General features: G+C 33.4%; 1 protein-coding gene and 1 long non-coding RNA gene across 2 annotated transcripts; one reads left to right on the top strand and one right to left on the bottom strand.

The window, feature by feature from the left end:
* Positions 1-443: 443 nt before the first annotated feature.
* Positions 444-7,196, bottom strand: LOC114368994 (DEAD-box ATP-dependent RNA helicase 17-like). Its single transcript, XM_028326297.1, has 10 exons — positions 7,058-7,196; positions 6,894-6,966; positions 6,662-6,771; positions 5,638-5,781; positions 5,235-5,343; positions 4,705-5,057; positions 4,542-4,615; positions 3,784-4,085; positions 2,531-2,771; positions 444-970 (listed from the first exon to the last, which is right to left on the bottom strand). The coding sequence occupies exons 1-10, from the start codon at positions 7,179-7,181 to the stop codon at positions 710-712; spliced, it is 1,791 nt and encodes a 596-aa protein (XP_028182098.1). The 5' UTR covers positions 7,182-7,196; the 3' UTR covers positions 444-709.
* A 9,625-nt stretch (positions 7,197-16,821) lies between these two features.
* LOC114425545 lies at positions 16,822-18,525 on the top strand. The gene is made up of 4 exons (XR_003669245.1): positions 16,822-16,994; positions 17,149-17,235; positions 17,442-17,771; positions 18,223-18,525. It is a non-coding gene; the product is annotated as an uncharacterized LOC114425545 (long non-coding RNA).
* Positions 18,526-19,105: the final 580 nt, after the last annotated feature.

Genomic DNA, 19,105 nt, shown 5'->3' on the forward strand with positions numbered 1-19,105 from the left:
ATTTTGAGAATAAAAACAAAAAGTGGAGGATGCAAAAAGTAGAAAGGGATGTGTGAATAGCATTGATCTTGTTAGGCTTAGCTAACAATTCGACTTTCAAAGCAACATAAGCGCACGACCTGTTTGGATACATTTCAGAAATTATTTTAATAAAATAAATGATTTTTTGCTTATTTTAAGAAACAAATCTTATATATATTTTTTAAAAATACTTATTTCAAAGGGTTTTTTTTAAAAATAAACAACCTCACCACAGAATTTTTGCCAATAAAAAAGCTATCAAAAGCTCTTATAAGCAAGCACTTCTATTCTTGTATCTAAACAAATTCATTGCGAATGCTATGCTAATGCTTTAGAGGATTAGTTATACTAGTACATTCAAAAGAGAATTTTTTTTCTAGTAGTTTTAACATCCCCTTCCCCCCTTTCAGGCTTTCACCACCACCATAAAAAAGGTTTATATAAATATCACTATAAAATATTAAATAAAAGTAGTATACATGCAAGCATCTGGCTTGAAGCCTAAGGTTAGAAATTTGGTCTACAAAAATGAACAGAACCGAAGGCATTGACACTACCTCATCTCACGTCTCTTAGTAACCCTATTGTTGATACAATGATCAAGATTCTGGTCTCCCTTGGATCCATCCATAGTCATCATTCGTCACCATCATTTTGTTTTTATCAAAACTTTATATCAAATCCACTTTCATGGTCTGCATTCTGTCACACTGGCAACTTTTCTCTTTTTTGTAAACCCGTTTTTCTTCTCAAATCTCTTTCTCTTCTTATTTTGCTTTTGGAATGACTGCCCAACTAAGGAGGGTTGTTGTTTCAATGCAAAGCTTTTTGCTACGTGCCCCAAGTGGAGTTTCTTGATCATAAATATTCTTTTCAGCTCACCGCGATGGGCTGTGTACGCACGAACCCAAGAGCAAAATGCCTTCCTGGCATGTTCATCCATTTCGGGCTGAAAAGGACAGGCAAAAAAAATTGGTTTATGAATAGACAAGCAACAAAGAATCCCTTATAGATGGAAGGGGAAAATATATTCACGTACAGAATGCTTATACATTCTTTGTTTGAGTGCATGCTTGACTTATACAATTAAGAAAAAGGAATATTGCAAATTAGAGATCTCCTTTCCACATTGATATTAAACCATTCATAAGCTCTAACTTTAATACCTTATACTTTTGAGAGGGTTGATCCTTGATTTCCATCAAGAGTTGTTTTTTATATTCAATTTTAACAGTCAATTTTTAAGATGACAAACTTATAGGCCTAATTTGCCTCTTGAATGCATTGGAGCTGCAAACTCCTGAGTAAGGAGGGGTTATCAACAGCCTAGTGGAGGATCAAGCCTCCAACATTACCATTCCCAACTCCAAGTCTCAGACTTCGACCAATGCAAATTGAGCCTCAAACTTGTTGGTTAATTAGTCCTTCTTTTCGTTAATTAACTATTCACTATGGAGATATAGAAAACCCGGAGATATGATGACGGGCACAAGTTGCATGTAACTGGACTCAAATAATTAAATCTAAATAAGCTTTCTACATATTATGCATTAAATGTTCCTTTTAATTAAAACTGCCTATAAATTTTATCAGCATTATGGCAAATAATAACCTTGTCGTGAGTGCAGTTGGCTACCAGGATCAATTGAAAGCATTAAACACTATCATAAACCAATTTTCAATATAATCATTAAAACAAATTGATGGTTAGCCCTAATGTTTTACTAGGTCTTCCTCACCATTTTAATTGGAATATATTCCATTTGATCCAATTTCTTGCCAGAGCCTCCATTGGTCTACTTATTGTTTGACCAAATCACCTTTTTCATCTTCTCATTTACTCAGCACAGTGGGGGTGCGAGATGGGGGAACTATAGGAGGGGTACCCTCAAAGCTGTAACTTCTTCCCCACCCTTGAATTTAAGGTTATTTTAAATAAACACAGAAAGTAACTCTCATTTAGCAAGGGTAAGAAAGTTCCCTTTCTATCCTCACTTTAGCATCCAGACAGAAGACAATCCCCCTCAAAGCTGTAACTTTTTCCCCACCCTTGAATTTAAGGTTATTTTAAATAAACACAGAAAGTAACTCTCATTTAGCAAGGGTAAGAAAGTTCCCTTTCTATCCTCACTTTAGCATCCAGACAGAAGACAATCCCCCTCCCCTTCACTTATCTAGCCCTCTTTTCCTCTCACTTCAAATACTTTCAAAGTCAAACATAGCACCAAGGTAAAATCTATCTGGCATTTTATTTTGATTGTCAGCGGTTCTATGTTCTGTGGCTTAGTAGATGCACAAAACCAACAAAATGTTTTGTTGCTTTTAAAAGTTACAAACTTTTAAAAAATCCAATGGTAATGATTCTATAGTTAAACTTTGATGACATGTTTTCCAAGTCAAAATAGGATTAAAAAGTTAAAACAAAAGTTTTCTCAATGATTATTCAATTAGATAAGACAGAGACAATAAGCATGGTGAAAAATTCAATAAGATCAGCAATGAGAATCACCTTGGACATGATGAAGGCTTCAAGTGCCTTCTGGAGACAAAGGACCCAGGGATGTGACTCTAAGAAAACAGACTTCTTTGTGTGGTTCTTTTGTAGTGGAAAACTATCCAACACTTTGAGGACAGGATACTCCGTGAGTGAGACACCATGTTTCTCCAAGTCCTGTAAATAGTCTATTTCAACTGGTTGCAGAAATAATAATGACTCTCCTCTTTCACCCAGTCGAGCAGTTCTACCAACTCTGCATCATGAATTCATGATAAATCAGAAGATAGTATTTCAAATCACATCGGAAGATTATAATTAATCATATGGAAGAACTGGGAAGATGCTGCTGAATCTACTAGACAAGATATCTAGTGAAACAGGCTCCACTCACTCATGGTTAAAAACTTAAAATCACACTCAGTGAAGTATGACCAAAACCTATACCTATACTTTAGGCTTCTAAAACAGAACTTTAAGTTTTATCACAAAACTATTGGATAAAACAAGCAAGAAAATCCTTAAAAGAATTACAAGCAGGACTTACATTTTCAATAATGGGCCCTTTCTAGGCTAAATCTCATGTAAATTTATTTTAATACAATGATAATTATGATATGTGGATCATTTAACTATCCATTAGAAAGGAAGATAAGACTGTTATTGCCTCTAATGTTTAAGAGAGGCTGAGGCCTTAAAAAACATAAACACACCCTAAAATAAAATCATGAACTAGGATTTAGAATCACATCAAGGAAAACAATGAGGTTAACTAGAGAAAAGTTCCAAATTTATTTTTGAAATTAATGCATCATATAATTCAACTTCGTATTTTGATCACATTTTACCATATGATCTTCTAGCAAGTTATTTATAGGTCATTTATGTGTAATTTTCAGGTTAAATTATGTATGAATGTTAAGACATATATCTATTAGCTGTTGGAAGGAAAATGTTGATGTTTACATGTGCCAATTCTCTTCTTTAGTGACGTTACTCATAATTATGGTCTCTGGAAGTCATCATGGCTGGAGCTTTGTAGCACTACATTGCCCTTTTATTGCTCATATTTATTAAAACAATTGATGAACTCAAAACATTTATAGGTCATACAGACCATATAAACAGGTCAAAGCATGCTTATTTAATTTAAATTTCAATATGAACATATAAAAGAAGAGATCATTAATGGAACAAACTTGTCCATCCTCCAACCCTTGCCCCCAAACAAATAAATCAAACCCAAAAGAAGTCAAACAAGCAAATACCTATGAACATATTCCGTAGCTTCCCCAGGAGAATCATATTGTATGATGCACCTAACCTTTGGAAAATCCAATCCTCTAGCAGAAACATCAGTGGACAAAAGCAGAGCAGATTTCTCAGTTTTAAAGGCCTGAAAACTGGTTCTCCGGTCCTCTTGTTGCATATTACCATGTAACCGGAAAGTTTTGCATCCAAGAAACACCTGTCGGACCCCTTCTGTTTGTGGATAGGATGAAAATTGAAATTCACTTAACAGTGAATAGTGAAAATCTACTGCATCACATGTTGAAAAGAATAAAACGACCTGTGGAATCATCAGATGAATGATTTATTAATAAAGCAAAATATTTTGAATTTGTAACAACTTTCATAAGTGAGGGGAAAGATAGATGCAATTGCAGATTCATTCATTATAAATTATACATATAAGAACCAGTACCTTAGTCAAAATAATATGGATCTTGTTTTTTGGCAAATAAATTTTCTTAATGACATATTGCCACATCCATGACATATTTTTGTCCTTACTCTTTATCTGCATATTTCTTACAAAATTACACCAGAAACATCACACAATTCATAGGTCATGCCATTATACACCTATTTACAAACAATCATTGACCATTGAAAACAATAAAGAGGAATGTGTAGAGCGCAAATTGCAAAATATACTAATTATATTATATACCACCTAAGAAATAGATTCAAGGAATCTAGGGCTAGACAAGTAAAGGGACCAAAGGTTAAAGTGAAGCCTAACCTTTTGTGAAGGTTCTCTTTCAAAGAGATGCTTTAGAATTGAAAGAAGTACAGGAAGCCGTGAACCACATGGCACTGCATAGTAATCCAATTAAGAATTCAAGATCTTCAAATAGGATTTTAAATTAGAAAGCTCACTGAAGAAATTTCTAATTGTCACATACCTTTCATGTATCTCTGAATCAACTGTATGGGGACTTTGTAATCTCCAACTGTTGGTACTTTACTGGAATATTTATCTTCACTGTCTTCATCAGATTCTGAAGAATCAAGCCTTTTAATTGTTGAAATTGGTTCCATTTTCTTACCATCAAGACCAATCATAACTGGATTGTCTAGACTCATTTTAGCAAGGTGGTTCACTTTCTCATTTAAGGTGGCAGATAAAAGCAAATTCTGTCTTTGAATTTTAGAGTGTGTTAGAACTGTATTCTCTTGATCACCATGCCCTTTTTTCCTTGAGCCTAAAAGATCTAGTATTTCCTCTATATCTTTTCCAAATCCCAATTCCAAAATCCTGCATAAAACATGTGTTATGCTAATTCATTCATGAGATAATATATAGCATAGAAAACAAGTACCATATTTACTATGCAAATATGGTAATTTCTATGTCAGCAGAGCAATAGGTACCATATTTACTATGCAAATATGGTAATTTCTATGACAGCAAAGCAATAGGTGTAAACAATACCGGTCAGCTTCATCAAAAATTATCCAGCGTAAATTTGAGTACAAGAATGCTGTTGTGTTCTTCAAGTGATCTAAAAGGCGCCCAGGAGTTGCTATAAGAATTGATATGCCTGAAATAGGAACAACAAAGGTTATAAATTTGATTGGGTGCAGTAAACTGTAAAAGTCCTACTTTGGGCTTCAAACACAAGAAAGCACAACACCAAAGCTGCTTGTTATCATGACATAGCTTTTCTGTAATAGATTAATTTTCTTTTAAACATCCAAAACGATCCTATAATATAGATCTCTCTTTTATTCCATAATTTCACTCCAACCATTTTCAAGATTTTATTGTAGAACAACTAGAAAACAAACATCAAAGTCAGAAAAGGGTACAGGTGATGAATAAACATGATTTCAACCTTTGCGCAGCCTTGATTTCTCTTTTGATCTCTTTTCACCACCCATGATGTATCCTGGAACAATCCAATGAAACCGATGCAATAACTTTTGAAGAATTTCATAAACCTGCAAGCATAGCTCCCGCGTCGGTACAAGAACCAACGCTATTGCCAATAAATCAATTAAATTTATGATTAATATGAGATGAACTTGCCATAAGAAGAAAATATTATGTTTTGACAGTATAAAACAGTGACATTGATATGTTAACTTAATGAAAAAACTTTGACAATCGTTTTGGCAAAGCATTATTCTCAATATTATTATAGAAAATAATTGGCATGTCTTCACACAAACGTTTAAGCTTGTAGGATAGTTGCTAATTGACATATAATCAAGATTCTCATTCTTGAGAAAGAAAAGGTTGAATTTAAGCAAAGGTTGGGATCATGGTTTTTAGCCAGGTAAAAAAGGGGTATAGAGAGACCAAGAAGGACAATGGAGAAAATCGTTAAAAGGAATATAATGATGAATAATATTGCTAAGAATTTGGTTTTTAACTGTGCCTGGTGACGTCATACAATCCATAAAGCCGACCTCACCTAGATGAATAAGGCTTTTGTTGTTGTTTGTAAGTAAATGTCAGGTGGGTATGTACATTGTCTATGCTTTCAAGGTCAAAGGGCTCAACTTAGTATACCTAACAGCACAAGCTTGTTCGTTTCGGGACATTGAAACTCAAACTTTCACGTTCCCTTTCCTCTATGAAAGCAACATGAAGCCAATGGTCGAAAACAAATCCAAAGTAACTCGACACATACCGAAGTAAATGTAAAATATTACTATTAATTAACAACTTCCATTATCTCATCAATCATCCCAATATCGAAAGTAACATCACTACAATATGGACTATAAGTAGCATATAAAAATTATCATTCTCAAATAACAAAAGTTACGAGAACATAATCAAACAGCCCATTTTGTGAAAAAGTTATTACATAAAGGAACTAAATATTTGTTCAAAATAAAAACAAAACGCACCAAATGTTCCATCAGAGCGCTGAATCCGATTTTCATAACCCTGCAAGTGATGAATAATCGGAGCCAAATACGCAACAGTCTTCCCCGTGCCCGTTGCAGCATTCACCAATCTAAAAATTTCTCATTAAAGAACCCAATTAAGCTTTTCAAAAAAAAAAAACTCGTACCGTGAAACACCAAAATAAAATTTCTAAAATTTAAAAATTAAAAAAAAAACAAAGAAAAAGGATACGCATGCCGCCCCGAGAGAATAACGGGAATTGCTTGAGCTTGCACCAGCGTTGGAACTTCAAACCCCAACCTATCTGTAAACAAAAAAATAAATAAAAATTAAATTTTTATTACTCTCAATAAACCAACCAAAAATAAATAACAAAAAAAGAGAAAAAAAAATACCACGAAGTTGTTCACATAAATTGGAATCAAGTCCAAGGCTGGAGAAGGAGCATGACGCGAAAACATCATTGTTGGCGCCATTACCCTTATTTTTCACTCCCTGGCTCTGCTTCTTCGCCCCCATTGTTCTTTCTCTCGTTCTCTTCTAAGCCACAAAGGGTTTACGAGGTTTTATTACTTTGGGCTGAGAAACCAGTTAGGCCCATTAGTGTGAAACAATTATGGAAATTGCTATTTAGATTTCCCATTTTCTCTAAGTACACCCTTATTCCTTCCCTTTAGTTTTTAATTACCCATTATACTCTTTTTTCCTTAAATTGTACAACCCTTTGGAACCCTCCTCCATCTCTTCAGACATCTTACTAATATGATATTTTATGTTTACATATTAAAAATAAAATTAGAAAAGAAATAATGTTGTGATGAGATCAAACAAAATAAAATAGTACCATAAATGACTTTATTGGAATATTATATACCTATTCTGAAATGCATTTATTTAATAGTTATATATCAGTTCCAAAATTACATTTCTAGAATAGGTATAAATTATTCCCATAAAGCCATCTCTGGTAGTCATAAATCATACCTTAACGAGTTGCACTTAGCAAGTCGCTGAAATTGTTGACATGTGCGCACATGCTTATTTCAACATTGTAGACTTGGAGTTGAGAGGAACGCTTGAGACCTAAAACAGCGAGGCTGAAATTTACGTATACAAAACTTTTGACGGACAAAATAATGTGAAACCTACCGTCAAAATATTTTCTTTGTAATTAAGGTATGTTTTCTTATTAGTGTCTCTAGTTTTTACTGTGTAAAAATACAAAGTTTGATGGGGGTGAAGATGATATTTAAAATTAGGGTTTAAAAAACAATAAAAATAAGATTTTAAATACTAGCAAACATGGAGGATGTAAGATAAGGTTTAAAAGGGTAAATCTAGTAGAAAAATATAAAAAGGTTGATGGGGGTGTACTTAGAGAAAATGGACGAAGGAGGAGGTGGTGGTATTAGGAATGAAAGAAATGAAAGATAGATGAAAAGTAATTTTAGGATTCATTCATTCATCAAGGTATTATAAAGTTGATGTATTTATACAAAGATAGAAAATAACTAACTTGAATAATCAACACTAACTTACTCAAATAACTTTAACTAACTAAATTAATTTTATGTCTAATAGGTGGAAATAGAGAGGATGGTGAAGTGCCAAACGATGCAGTGGGTGCTTTACTTGGTGTTGCTGATATTGGCGTGGGGCATTGGAATTCTAATGCTGCTTTATCTCCCTGTAAGAAGGTTTATACTTAGGAAGGATGTTTACAAGGCAATCTCTCTCGAAAATTCGAATTTTTGTTTTTTAATTTGTTCTTTTTTTTTTTAATTTGTTGTTATATTTAATGTTACATTTACCCTGGTTTGGTTGAGATGAAAATTGGTGAGGAAGGAGAAAGGATTTTCAATATTTAGTGTTAGGTCCCACATTTTTACTATATTACCTTAATTCAAAATGTTTCTTCTCAATTTTCTTTGTTTCCATTCCATTCCACAAAACCAAACCATACCTTAATGTGTGATTTTGTGGTTGTGTAGCTCTGGTTACTAGGCCGGTGCCATTTTCGTGCTTTGGAGTGCTGAAGAAGGAGAAGCACGTTTTGTTGCACTCTATAGCAGATGTCGTGATTGAACAAGGTGACGGTATTTGCAGTTTTCTTATGTGTTGTAGTTTGGATGGGTTTTTTTTACCGTACTACACCCTCTCTCTCCAAAATATGCCTAATATACACTAGTTTGAGAATTTTTTTCCCAAACTACACCTGTTTCAAGCTTTTCACGGAAGTTGGAATTTGGCACCCCGACTTCCCTTCTTCCTTTTTTTTTTATAAATAAGTTTATATATTATTAAAATTAAATATTATATTATATAAAATTATTTTTAATTGATTTTAAAATTATTTATTTATTAAATTAATTTATGTAATATTATTTTATAATTTAATTTTGTTATTAAGAAAATGATATTATTAAATTTAAGTATTTTTGTTATATTATTTAAATTATTTAAGATATTTTTTGGGTGAATATATGTTTTAAAATTTGAATTTTGTATAATAATATATTTATTTTAGTAAATATTTATTTTGTATAATAATCTGAATTTTAAAATTTTTAATTTAACTATTTTACTAAATATAATTAGTTTGTTTATGTTATTAGATTTAATTAAAAATGATAAAAAAACTAAAGCTTTTAACAATTTATTTATATAAGAACATTATACTACGTCATCAATAAAATATTTAAACAATGACATTTGTTTAAGGAAAAACTTAAGATGAGGATACATTAGGACAATTATTTCTGCTATGATCATGTTGCCGACAAAGTTCACATTTTTTTCTACTTACTCGTTCATTTTCGTCTTCGTCCATCTCAGTAGGAATGCGAGTTGAAACGGAACGACCCTTTGCAGTCCTCTTTCTCCTTGGATCAGGACCCCACTGATCTCCTTCATATTCTTGCCACATTAATTCGTGTGACAATAAACCAAAGGAGTTGTCGTAGATGTGCAAAATGTGTTGTAAAGTGAATATCATCGGCACATAGGTCATGAGATCAACATTGACAGATTTACAGGCAGCCTTGACGTGAGAACACGATAAATGTTTAGCCTGATATTCACCACAATCACACTTTTGGAATTGTAATGTTACTCTAAACCTTCCAGGTGGTCTGGGTGTTTCAAGTGGGGATTGAGTCTCTATTATAATAAAAGTGTGATTGTGTCTATCGAATTCATTTGCAATGTGTGTATTAGATTCTTGTTGACCACTATTCATTACATCGAAGACGACTTCAGAATAGTGTGAGCCGGAGTTGATCATTGCCTGAGTTTGTCGACCTCTATTAGCAAAGAGTTGTGCGGTCTTGAAATAGGTCTCCTCAACCAACGATGACACCGACAAATGTCTTGTGTTTTTGAACATGGAATTAACAAACTCCGACAAATTGGTAGTCATATGTCCCCAACGTTTCCCCTCATCAAAGCATTGTACCCATTTTTATTTGGGTAATTGATCAAGCCATTCAGCTGCACTTGGCTTATTCGCACGAATATCCCCAAGATGTCGCCAGTGCATCTTCTCCATGTATGCGTACCCTGTAAATATTTACTCAATGTATTATGTTATAAAATTTGATTGAAAGAAAATTATAACGAATAAATAAAATAGATTCTCACCAGCCAACATAAGTGGTTTCTTTAAATGTTTGCAGTTTGAGTTACCGCGAAGAAAGTTTTGTGCAATGTGGCGCAGGCAAAAGAAATGGGATGTGTCCTCAACCCATAAGTTACTTTGGGTTATTGTAGGCACTTATAATTGAGGGGTGTCGGTCTGAAATAAGAGAAATGTTAATTTGCGGAGTAACATGTCTTCTCAAATTCTTTAGAAAAAACCCCAAGCTGAAGTTGTCTCCCCTTCTACAATGGCATAGGCAATCGGAAAGATATGGTTAACTTCATCTTGTGCGGTAGCTATCAACAGTGTGCCAGTATACTTTCTGTAAAGTCATGTACCATCTACTTGTACTATGGGCTTGCAATATGCAAAACCATTAATGCATGGATCAAATGACCAAAAGACACATTTAAACAATCTTTTGCCCGATACTATTTCTCCCCCCTCATGCAAGGATTCTGTTTGAGCAGCGACCACAGTCCCAGGTACACAAGATTGCAAAGTTCCGAAAAGTTTTGGCAGTTTGGCATATGATTCTTCCCAGTTTCCATGAATCATCTCCAATGCTTTTTGCTTTTCTAACCATGTCTTCTTGTAGGATGGGGTATAATTCATGAACGTTTTGATCTCTGCAATCAACATCTTGATGGAGACAGTTGGGTTTGTCTTAACAATTGGTTGGATGATCTGTGCTATGACGTGTTTGTTGAGTTGGCGATGATCTTTTCTGAGCATCGGCACAAGACAAGTGTGATGACCTCTAATACTCTTGATAATCCATTTGTTATGCCTCTTTGAATTGCATGCGCTCAAGCTCCATGTACAACCATTTTCATGTAACTTGCAAACGAAGTTTAGCCTTCTCTAGTCAGAGTAAATTGTTCTGCAATCAAAATGATTTCTGATGTTATATTCTTTGATTGCTCGAATACATTGTGCTTTGTCATCGAAGGTCATGCCAACCTCGAGTATACTGACTGGTGGTTGTACATTGTGTTGCTAATGAATAAAATGGTGTCGATCAATGTAGTGTGGTAGGTGGTCAAAGTTCAAGTCTACTGGACACCTAGGTTGCTGATATTGCAACGGAGGTGACGGAGGTGTCGTTGGTCTGCCAACACCCTCGTCATCGATTTGATCATCACTTTGGTCATCGCTTTGGTGATTGATGTGATCAAAGAACTGTTGATTCTCATCCTCAGTAAAATCATCCATGTTTTCATGATGAAATCATATAATGGGATCTTCGTTAGCAATGAGATGTTCATCTCGGTTTGATGTTTGCGTTTGTGGTAGCTGTGAAGGTGGGGTAAAGGGGGATGAAGGATGGTTTTGTTGGTCAAAGGAGGTTTGTTGGCCATGAAAAAAGGAATCGTTCTCGGATAATATTTGTGTGTATGAAGTATAAATGTCAAAGGGGTCTTGTGATTCAAGGTTGTTGTATGAAGATACTGGATTATTGAGGTCTATGTTGTTGTACGGTAACTGTTGTGGAGGCGGTAATTGTAGTTGTGGACATGAGGGTTATAGAGACGATGGTTGTGGTTGAGGAATAAGCTCAGTAACAACATAGAATTCGGCAAAATTCAGTTGTGGATTCTGGATAATTGTTTCCATCGCGCCTCTAAGATCATCATTGTCGAATAGTTGACCTGAAATAAAACGTGTCTGACCGAGATGAAGTGAAATAGGGACACGAAATAACAATTGAGCAACTTGTTCAGTTGCTCGAGTAGGGAGACAATTGTTAAATTTTCGAATGAATTGTGTAAACGTAATAGAACGACTGGCGTAAAAAAATATTGGGGTTGTACATTGGTACGTCGATCCTTGAACTGGATCGTCTAGAATGTGAGCATTGTGGTAAATGAGGGTCGGAATTTCTTTAGGTGGAGCCATGGTGGTGCTTATGGGATATGAGTGGAAATGGTGTGAGAGTTACAAAATTATGTCGAGCACATTAATGATATTTGTGACTCATTTTTTCTATAGTTTGAACGTCAAAGAATAAAAAAAAAATTATTTCGTGTACCAGTTCCATGGACTAACACCTCAAAATACAAGTACAAAATCAAAAAACTATGATTTGGACCCTTGCAACTATGCTTAAGAGTCCATGTTTTGCATTTTTTTAAAATTATGTCGAACACATGAATGATATTTGTGATTCATTTTTTCTATAGTTTGAACGTCAAAGAATCCAAAAAAAAATTATTTCGTGCACCAGTTCCATGGACTAACACCGCAAAATACAAGTACAAAATAAAAAAAACTATGATTTGGACCCTTGCAACTATGCCTAAGAGTCCATGTTCTGCATTTTTTTAAAATTATGTCGAACACATTAATGATATTTGTGACTCATTTTTTCTATAGTTTGAACGTTAAAGAATCCAAAAAAAAATATTTCGTGCACCAGTTCCATGGACTAACACCTCAAAATACAACTACAAAATAAAAAAAACTATGATTTGGACCTTTGCAACTATGCTTAAGAGTCCATGTTCTGCATTTTTTTAAAATTATGTCGAACACATTAATGATATTTGTGACTCATTTTTTCTATAGTTTGAACGTCAAAGAATCCAAAAAAAAAATATTTCGTGCACCAGTTCCATGGACTAACACCTCAAAATACAAGTACACAATAAAAAAAACTATGATTTGGACCCTTGCAACTATGCTTAAGTATCCATGTTCTGCATTTCTTTAAAATTATGTCAAACACATTAATGATATTTGTGACTCATTTTTTCTATAGTTTGAACGTCAAAGAATAAAAAAAAAAATAATTTCGTGCACCAGTTTCATGGAATAACACCTCAAAATACAAGTACAAAATAAAAAAAAACTATGATTTGGACCCTTGCAACTATGCTTAAGAGCCCATGTTCTGCCATTTTTTTCAAATTATGTCGAACACATTAATGATATTTGTGACTCATTTTTTCTATAGTTTGAATGTCAAAGAATCCAAAAAAAATTATTTCGTGCACCAGTTCCATGGAATAACACCTCAAATTACAAGTACAAAACAAAAAAAACCTATGATTTGGATCCTTGTAACTATGGTTAAGTACCCATGTTCTGCATTTTTTTCAAATTATGTCGAACACATTAATGATATTTGTGACTCATTTTTTCTATATTTTGAACGTCAAAGAATCCAAAAAAAATTATTTCGTGCACCAGTTCCATAGAATAACACCTCAAAATACAAGTACAAAATCAAAAAAATTATGATTTGGACACTTTTTCCATGGTAATAACGTCAAAAACTCCACAAAAAAAAATTCGTGACACACTGCAATTTTCACAAATCAATTTTTTTTTACTCTGAAATTATAATGGACTTTTGCTGCATCAATTATCAGGGATAAATCATAGTCGAAATTGACAACACTCGGCAATGTCCATGGGTCTCTAAAAAAATAAATGTCTCACCAGTAAAACTGACATGACATGGACTACTCAATTTTTTTTCACTCTGATAATTATAATGGACTTATACTCCATCAATTACCAGAGATAAATCATAGTCAAAATTGACAACACTCAGCAATTTACACACGTCTCTAAAAAAATAAATGTCGCACCAGTAAAACTGACATGACATGGACTACTCAATTTTTTTTCACTTTGATAATTATAATGGACTTATACTCCATCAATTACCAGAGATAAATCATAGTCAAAATTGACAACACTCAACAATTTACACACGTCTCTAAAAAAATAAATGTCGCACCAGTAAAACTGACATGACATGGACAACTCAATTTTTTTCACTCTGATAACTATAATGGACTTCTGCTCCATCAATTACCAGGGATAAATCACAGTTGAAATCGACAACACTCGGCAATTTCCACACATCTCTAAAAAAATTAATGTCGCACCAGTAAAACTGACATGACGTGGACAACTCAGTTTTGTTTCACTCAGTTGTTTTTTTCACTCAGCAATTTGCACATTATGGACCCTTGTAAATATGCTTAAGTGTTCATTTACCCGTTCATCTAAATGCACAGTTAACTAGTGACTCACTCAACTATAACCAAATTCTATAAATACCACTACAACTAAAGACATTCGTAACAATTTCAAATTTTTATCTCAATCCCTACCACAATGTGTCACCTAACTGCATATGTTTGTGTTTACTACGATGGCCAAATTTGCAATACTAATGAGGGCACCACCTTCGTTAATAACAACACAAAAACTGCATATGTTTGGATCAATCAGTTACAACCAAACTGGTGTTTATTTTCAAAGTCTCATTCCAACACCAATGCGAGTTCCTAACAACTGTTCTTTTGATACACTCAAGCGTAGAATGCACAACACCCTTCAACTAACCAACGATCAATTACTGGATGAAATCTACTACCGACAACCATTCATAGATGCAGGTCAACAATATTTTTTTCAATCTTTACAATTGAAAAATGATGATGATGTTTACACAATGTTAACGTGCTTCAATCTTTTTTTCAATCTTTTTTTCAATCTTTATAGAATTATTATGTACCATTATTAGAACACCGGATGCTATACTCAACCTACTTCAATCAACCATCACTCCTACTCATGATGCAATTATGTATTACAACGGGAAGTGGAACATACCACACCACGTCAAGGTGAGTTTTTGGGTTACTCCTTTACTGGAACTAATCCAATAAGATTTGGCATTCCTTCGGGATATGGCATGGAGAAACTCAAAGATTTAATCAAGCAAGTTGCACCTATAGGGGTTCCCCCTAATGGAATTCACGAATCACAATTGGTTAGACGATTGTTCTTTCGACAACCAGGTCATTCTAAGTATTCTGAAAATTTGATTGAATATGACATAACAGAATTGAAAAATGATAAAGACGTGCTAAAGGTGTTAGCACAATCCAACTATTGGAAACGATTCTGCACAATAGAAATTTTGGTTATTTTTAGCAAATCAGTAATCTAAATAGAAGAAGACATGTATTCTGCACAACATATTTCAGATCCTCATTAGTTTTGTTATGTTTGCGTTGTAATTGTAATTTTTGATATGTTTCATTATTGTCGAGTATCATTTCAGTTACTGTAGTTTGAGTATTTTTTCATTTGTCATATATTTTTTTGCGGTGTTTTTTTTACTGTATTTTAATACTACTAACTAATTTTATTATTTTTAATTACAAGAACATACAAAAATTAACAAAACATAAATTTAACTACACAATTACATATAACATAAATAAAAAATTATACTCTAATTTTATCCTATTTTTATATTTTTCTTTATATGTATATTTCTCTTTAAAAAATTATAAAATAATATTACATAAATTAATTTAATAAATAAATAATTTTAAAATCAATTAAAAATAATTTTATATAATATAATATTTAATTTTAATAATATATAAACTTATTTATAAAAAAAAGGAAGAAGGGAAGTCGGGGTGCCAGAACCCGACTTCTGTGAAAAGCTTGAAACAGGTGTAGTTTGGGAAAAAATTCCCAAACTAGTGTATATTAGACATTTTTTGGAGAGAGAGGGTGTAATATGGTAAAAAAAACCTAGTTTGGATTCATAAAGAGTGATGGAATCAACTGCAATGAAGTAAAATGATACAGTATTTAGATTTCATTAAGAGTTTGTTTGTTTGCAATGAAAGAGAACCGAAAATAAATTAAATGAACATTAAAATAAAATGAGACTTATACTTTTACGTTCTCCTTTAATTTAAAACTTTAACCTCAATTTATTTTCATTTCATTTATTCCTCTCTACCAAATGGACACTAACTGTCTTGTAGCAGTTATCATATTTAATATGATTTAATGGTCTAAATTTATAGTGGTCTAAACAGGGCGACGACTTGTGTGAGAATATTTTTTTTTTCACGGGCATGTGAGAACACTTTTTTTTACTCGGCGAAAATAATATTGTATTATATGTTAATCAGTATAGGTTGTATGGTTGAAATTACACAGTGGACCAAATTTAGCGGGACTATGGTTCCCTAATACAGAGTATCTAAATTGAATTAGAAAAAAATATCTAAATTGAATTAGGAAACCATAATTCTGACAGTTTGCTTGGCCCACAGTTACCCAACATATAATATAGAGTCTCACCCTAATCACATAAATGCCTCCTTCATATTGCTGGACCAGTAATGAAACAATACGTCAAAGTCCTTATTTAGATTTTTTTGCCAAGTCCAGCAAAGAAAAACTGCATCCTCCAGTATCTTACAGCATGTGAGAACACTTGATTATTGTAAAAAACGAAAACTAATGATATATGCACGGGTCAATATTATTATTGTAAGTTAATACATTGTTAGCCAATCAGAAACCTTAGTATGACTTTTAATTTTAAGATAACTATTACCATGACAGTTTGTGACTAAATGACTATCTGTCCATACATTATTTACTCTTCCATTCATTTGACATTATCTGTTTTGGTTGGTTTCATTTATTGTTTTTTATTAAACCTTCTAAGATCTAGCAATTGTTTTATGGTCATATGGTTTCAATTTCTAGTACCTGATTGATTATGTCTATTATTCATAGGATAATTGCAATCACTTTTTGGTGTCTATTCTCTTAGAATTGAAAATGTTGGAGTTAGGAGGCCACCCAGTGATGATGTTAAAATCCAGGGTGTTGCAAATCCAAATGATTTCAGGAAGGTAATCAATTGTGTCTGACCACCCTCTTTCTCACACACATACAAAAACCGAAACTGTCAATAAGAAATTTGTTTTCGATATTTTCTTCTTCCACATCAAGTTGATAATATGGGTTATGTGGAACTGCTCTTTGCAATGCTTCCACACTTTCCAGGCTGTTATGATGCGTCTATCGAACATGAGAAATGAGATTTTGTCAAGACAGGTCTCTACATTAGAAGATGTTCCACATCATCTGATGGTAAGTCATTGACCATGCTGTCATATGCATTGGGAATAAATCTTTTTAAATTTTGCTTCTGGACTTCTGGGTGAATGGGTGACCAATAATTTGTCATTAACTAGTAAATCTTTATATTGCTTTCAACTTAGAACTCTCATTGTCCATGCTGCTTACTTATTGTCTCATTTTCTCTCTCACCCATCATTGTTTTCTTTGACTTTTAGATGTCTCCATCAAAGTCATTAAAACATGATTCTAATCCTTCTGGGGAGCTGCTACCAATGCAGAAACTGGAGGAAGTTGGAAGCTCTGTCAAGGCAGGAAGTAAACATGAGATATAGTATTGTTATTTGCCAGGAGAAACAGGAAGTTTAATTGCCCTGAGATAGAAATGCAATAAAAAGAGAGGAAAGGAGAAGAAAAAATATTTAGATGTATGTTTCTGGAGTTGGTTTTATTCTTTTGGCTAAATACCAGGGTATGTTGTTTACTGCAGAGAATAAAATCTTTATTTGAGGAGCAACAATCTCAAACAACAGAATCCATAGATTAAGGTTTGTGAATTTGATGTAAAAATAAAATTCCTATAGACATTTTTTTTTGCAGCTTTTCAAGTTGCTTGTTTTATTAAGCGTTGCTGATTGTGTTTCTTATAAATGTGAGTATCTACTAACTACACGACAATGAATTGGTTTTTTGACGCCCATCATTACATAATGGGTTAGCTCTTACATTCTTCATGTTCTTGGCATTTGATTCTTTCTTGGGTGCATGTGAACAATGTTCACTGAACATTCAGCTTTACATTCAAGGGCTAGTGTACTTTCATTTCATACATAAGACAATATAAAAGTGACTCAGGTGACTAGAGGAAACTTGATACCTTGATTTAAATCAAAATCAATTTTTAAGCAAGACAATGTTGGAATTGTTTCTAGACACCAGCATGGACTTTGTAGGTTTTTTATTATGCTGACTTTGCCTGGGTTTTGACGCATGGTGCAGGGAATATGGTAGATAGTAATCAATATCTCTTCCAGGGCAGTTCAGATCAAACAAATATTAGTTTCACTTGGTTAACAGTCCCTAGAAGTGGTTGTTGCTGCCACCTGCAATATTTTAGTATTAGTTTGTATTTCATTTTTTTATCAGCAAATGTTAGTTTGTTAAAATGATAGTTTGTATTCCATAGTGCTCAAGTGGGCCTTGTATTCCTGTTTTTATAGAAAAACTTGTACATCTTGATTGTTATGTGTGGCTTGAACGTATCTATCTTGACTTGACATAAATACGTTTCAAATTTTTTTATGTATGTATTGTATGATTATTTCTACTGTATTCTTTTTTTTTTTATTTGTTCATGTAATACAAGGGCGAGAAGCTCTTTGGTGTAGTACACGAATAGTTTCCTAAGTTTATCTTTAGTTGCCTAAATGAAGTTCCATGAAAGGTCAAGTAATTCTAGGGCGATATATAAAATCATGTTGGTAAATGGTAAATAACACTAATCCCTCTAGATCTTGTGAAAATTACACTCCATTAACTGAGTTAACAGTGGGATTAGAATTTTTGTTTTGACGGGATATTCTACATTAACCCAAATTAAACCATGTGCGTTAAAAAATAATAAAAATGTTGACCATTGCATCAAATGACCGTTGAAGGAGTAAATTCGGGTGAGGATTTGAGCAACAAGCAATGTGAATTACCTAACAGAGACAAATGCATTTAATCTTTCTTTGTTGCTCCAAGCAATATCTTGTCTTATTATGCACACTAGGTCAAATGAGCTTGACATACTTATGATAAAACACTGACCATGAGGTTGCATTTCCTAATCTACATCATTTCCGTCTATAAGCTGCTTCCATTGCATACAAAGTAGGCA

Source organism: Glycine soja, chromosome 9, assembly GCF_004193775.1.
Source record: "Glycine soja cultivar W05 chromosome 9, ASM419377v2, whole genome shotgun sequence".
Taxonomy (NCBI): Eukaryota; Viridiplantae; Streptophyta; class Magnoliopsida; order Fabales; family Fabaceae; genus Glycine; species Glycine soja.

Coding starts and splice junctions, on each gene's coding strand:
- LOC114368994 (XM_028326297.1), bottom strand. CDS start 7,181: ATGGGGGCGAAGAAGCAGAGCCAGGGAGTGAAAAATAAGGGTAATGGC. Junction 6,967..7,057: donor TTTATGTGAACAACTTCGTG/GTATTTTTTTTT, acceptor TTTTGTTTACAG/ATAGGTTGGGGTTTGAAGTT. Junction 5,058..5,234: donor ATTTTTGATGAAGCTGACCG/GTATTGTTTACA, acceptor TGTTTTATGCAG/GATTTTGGAATTGGGATTTG.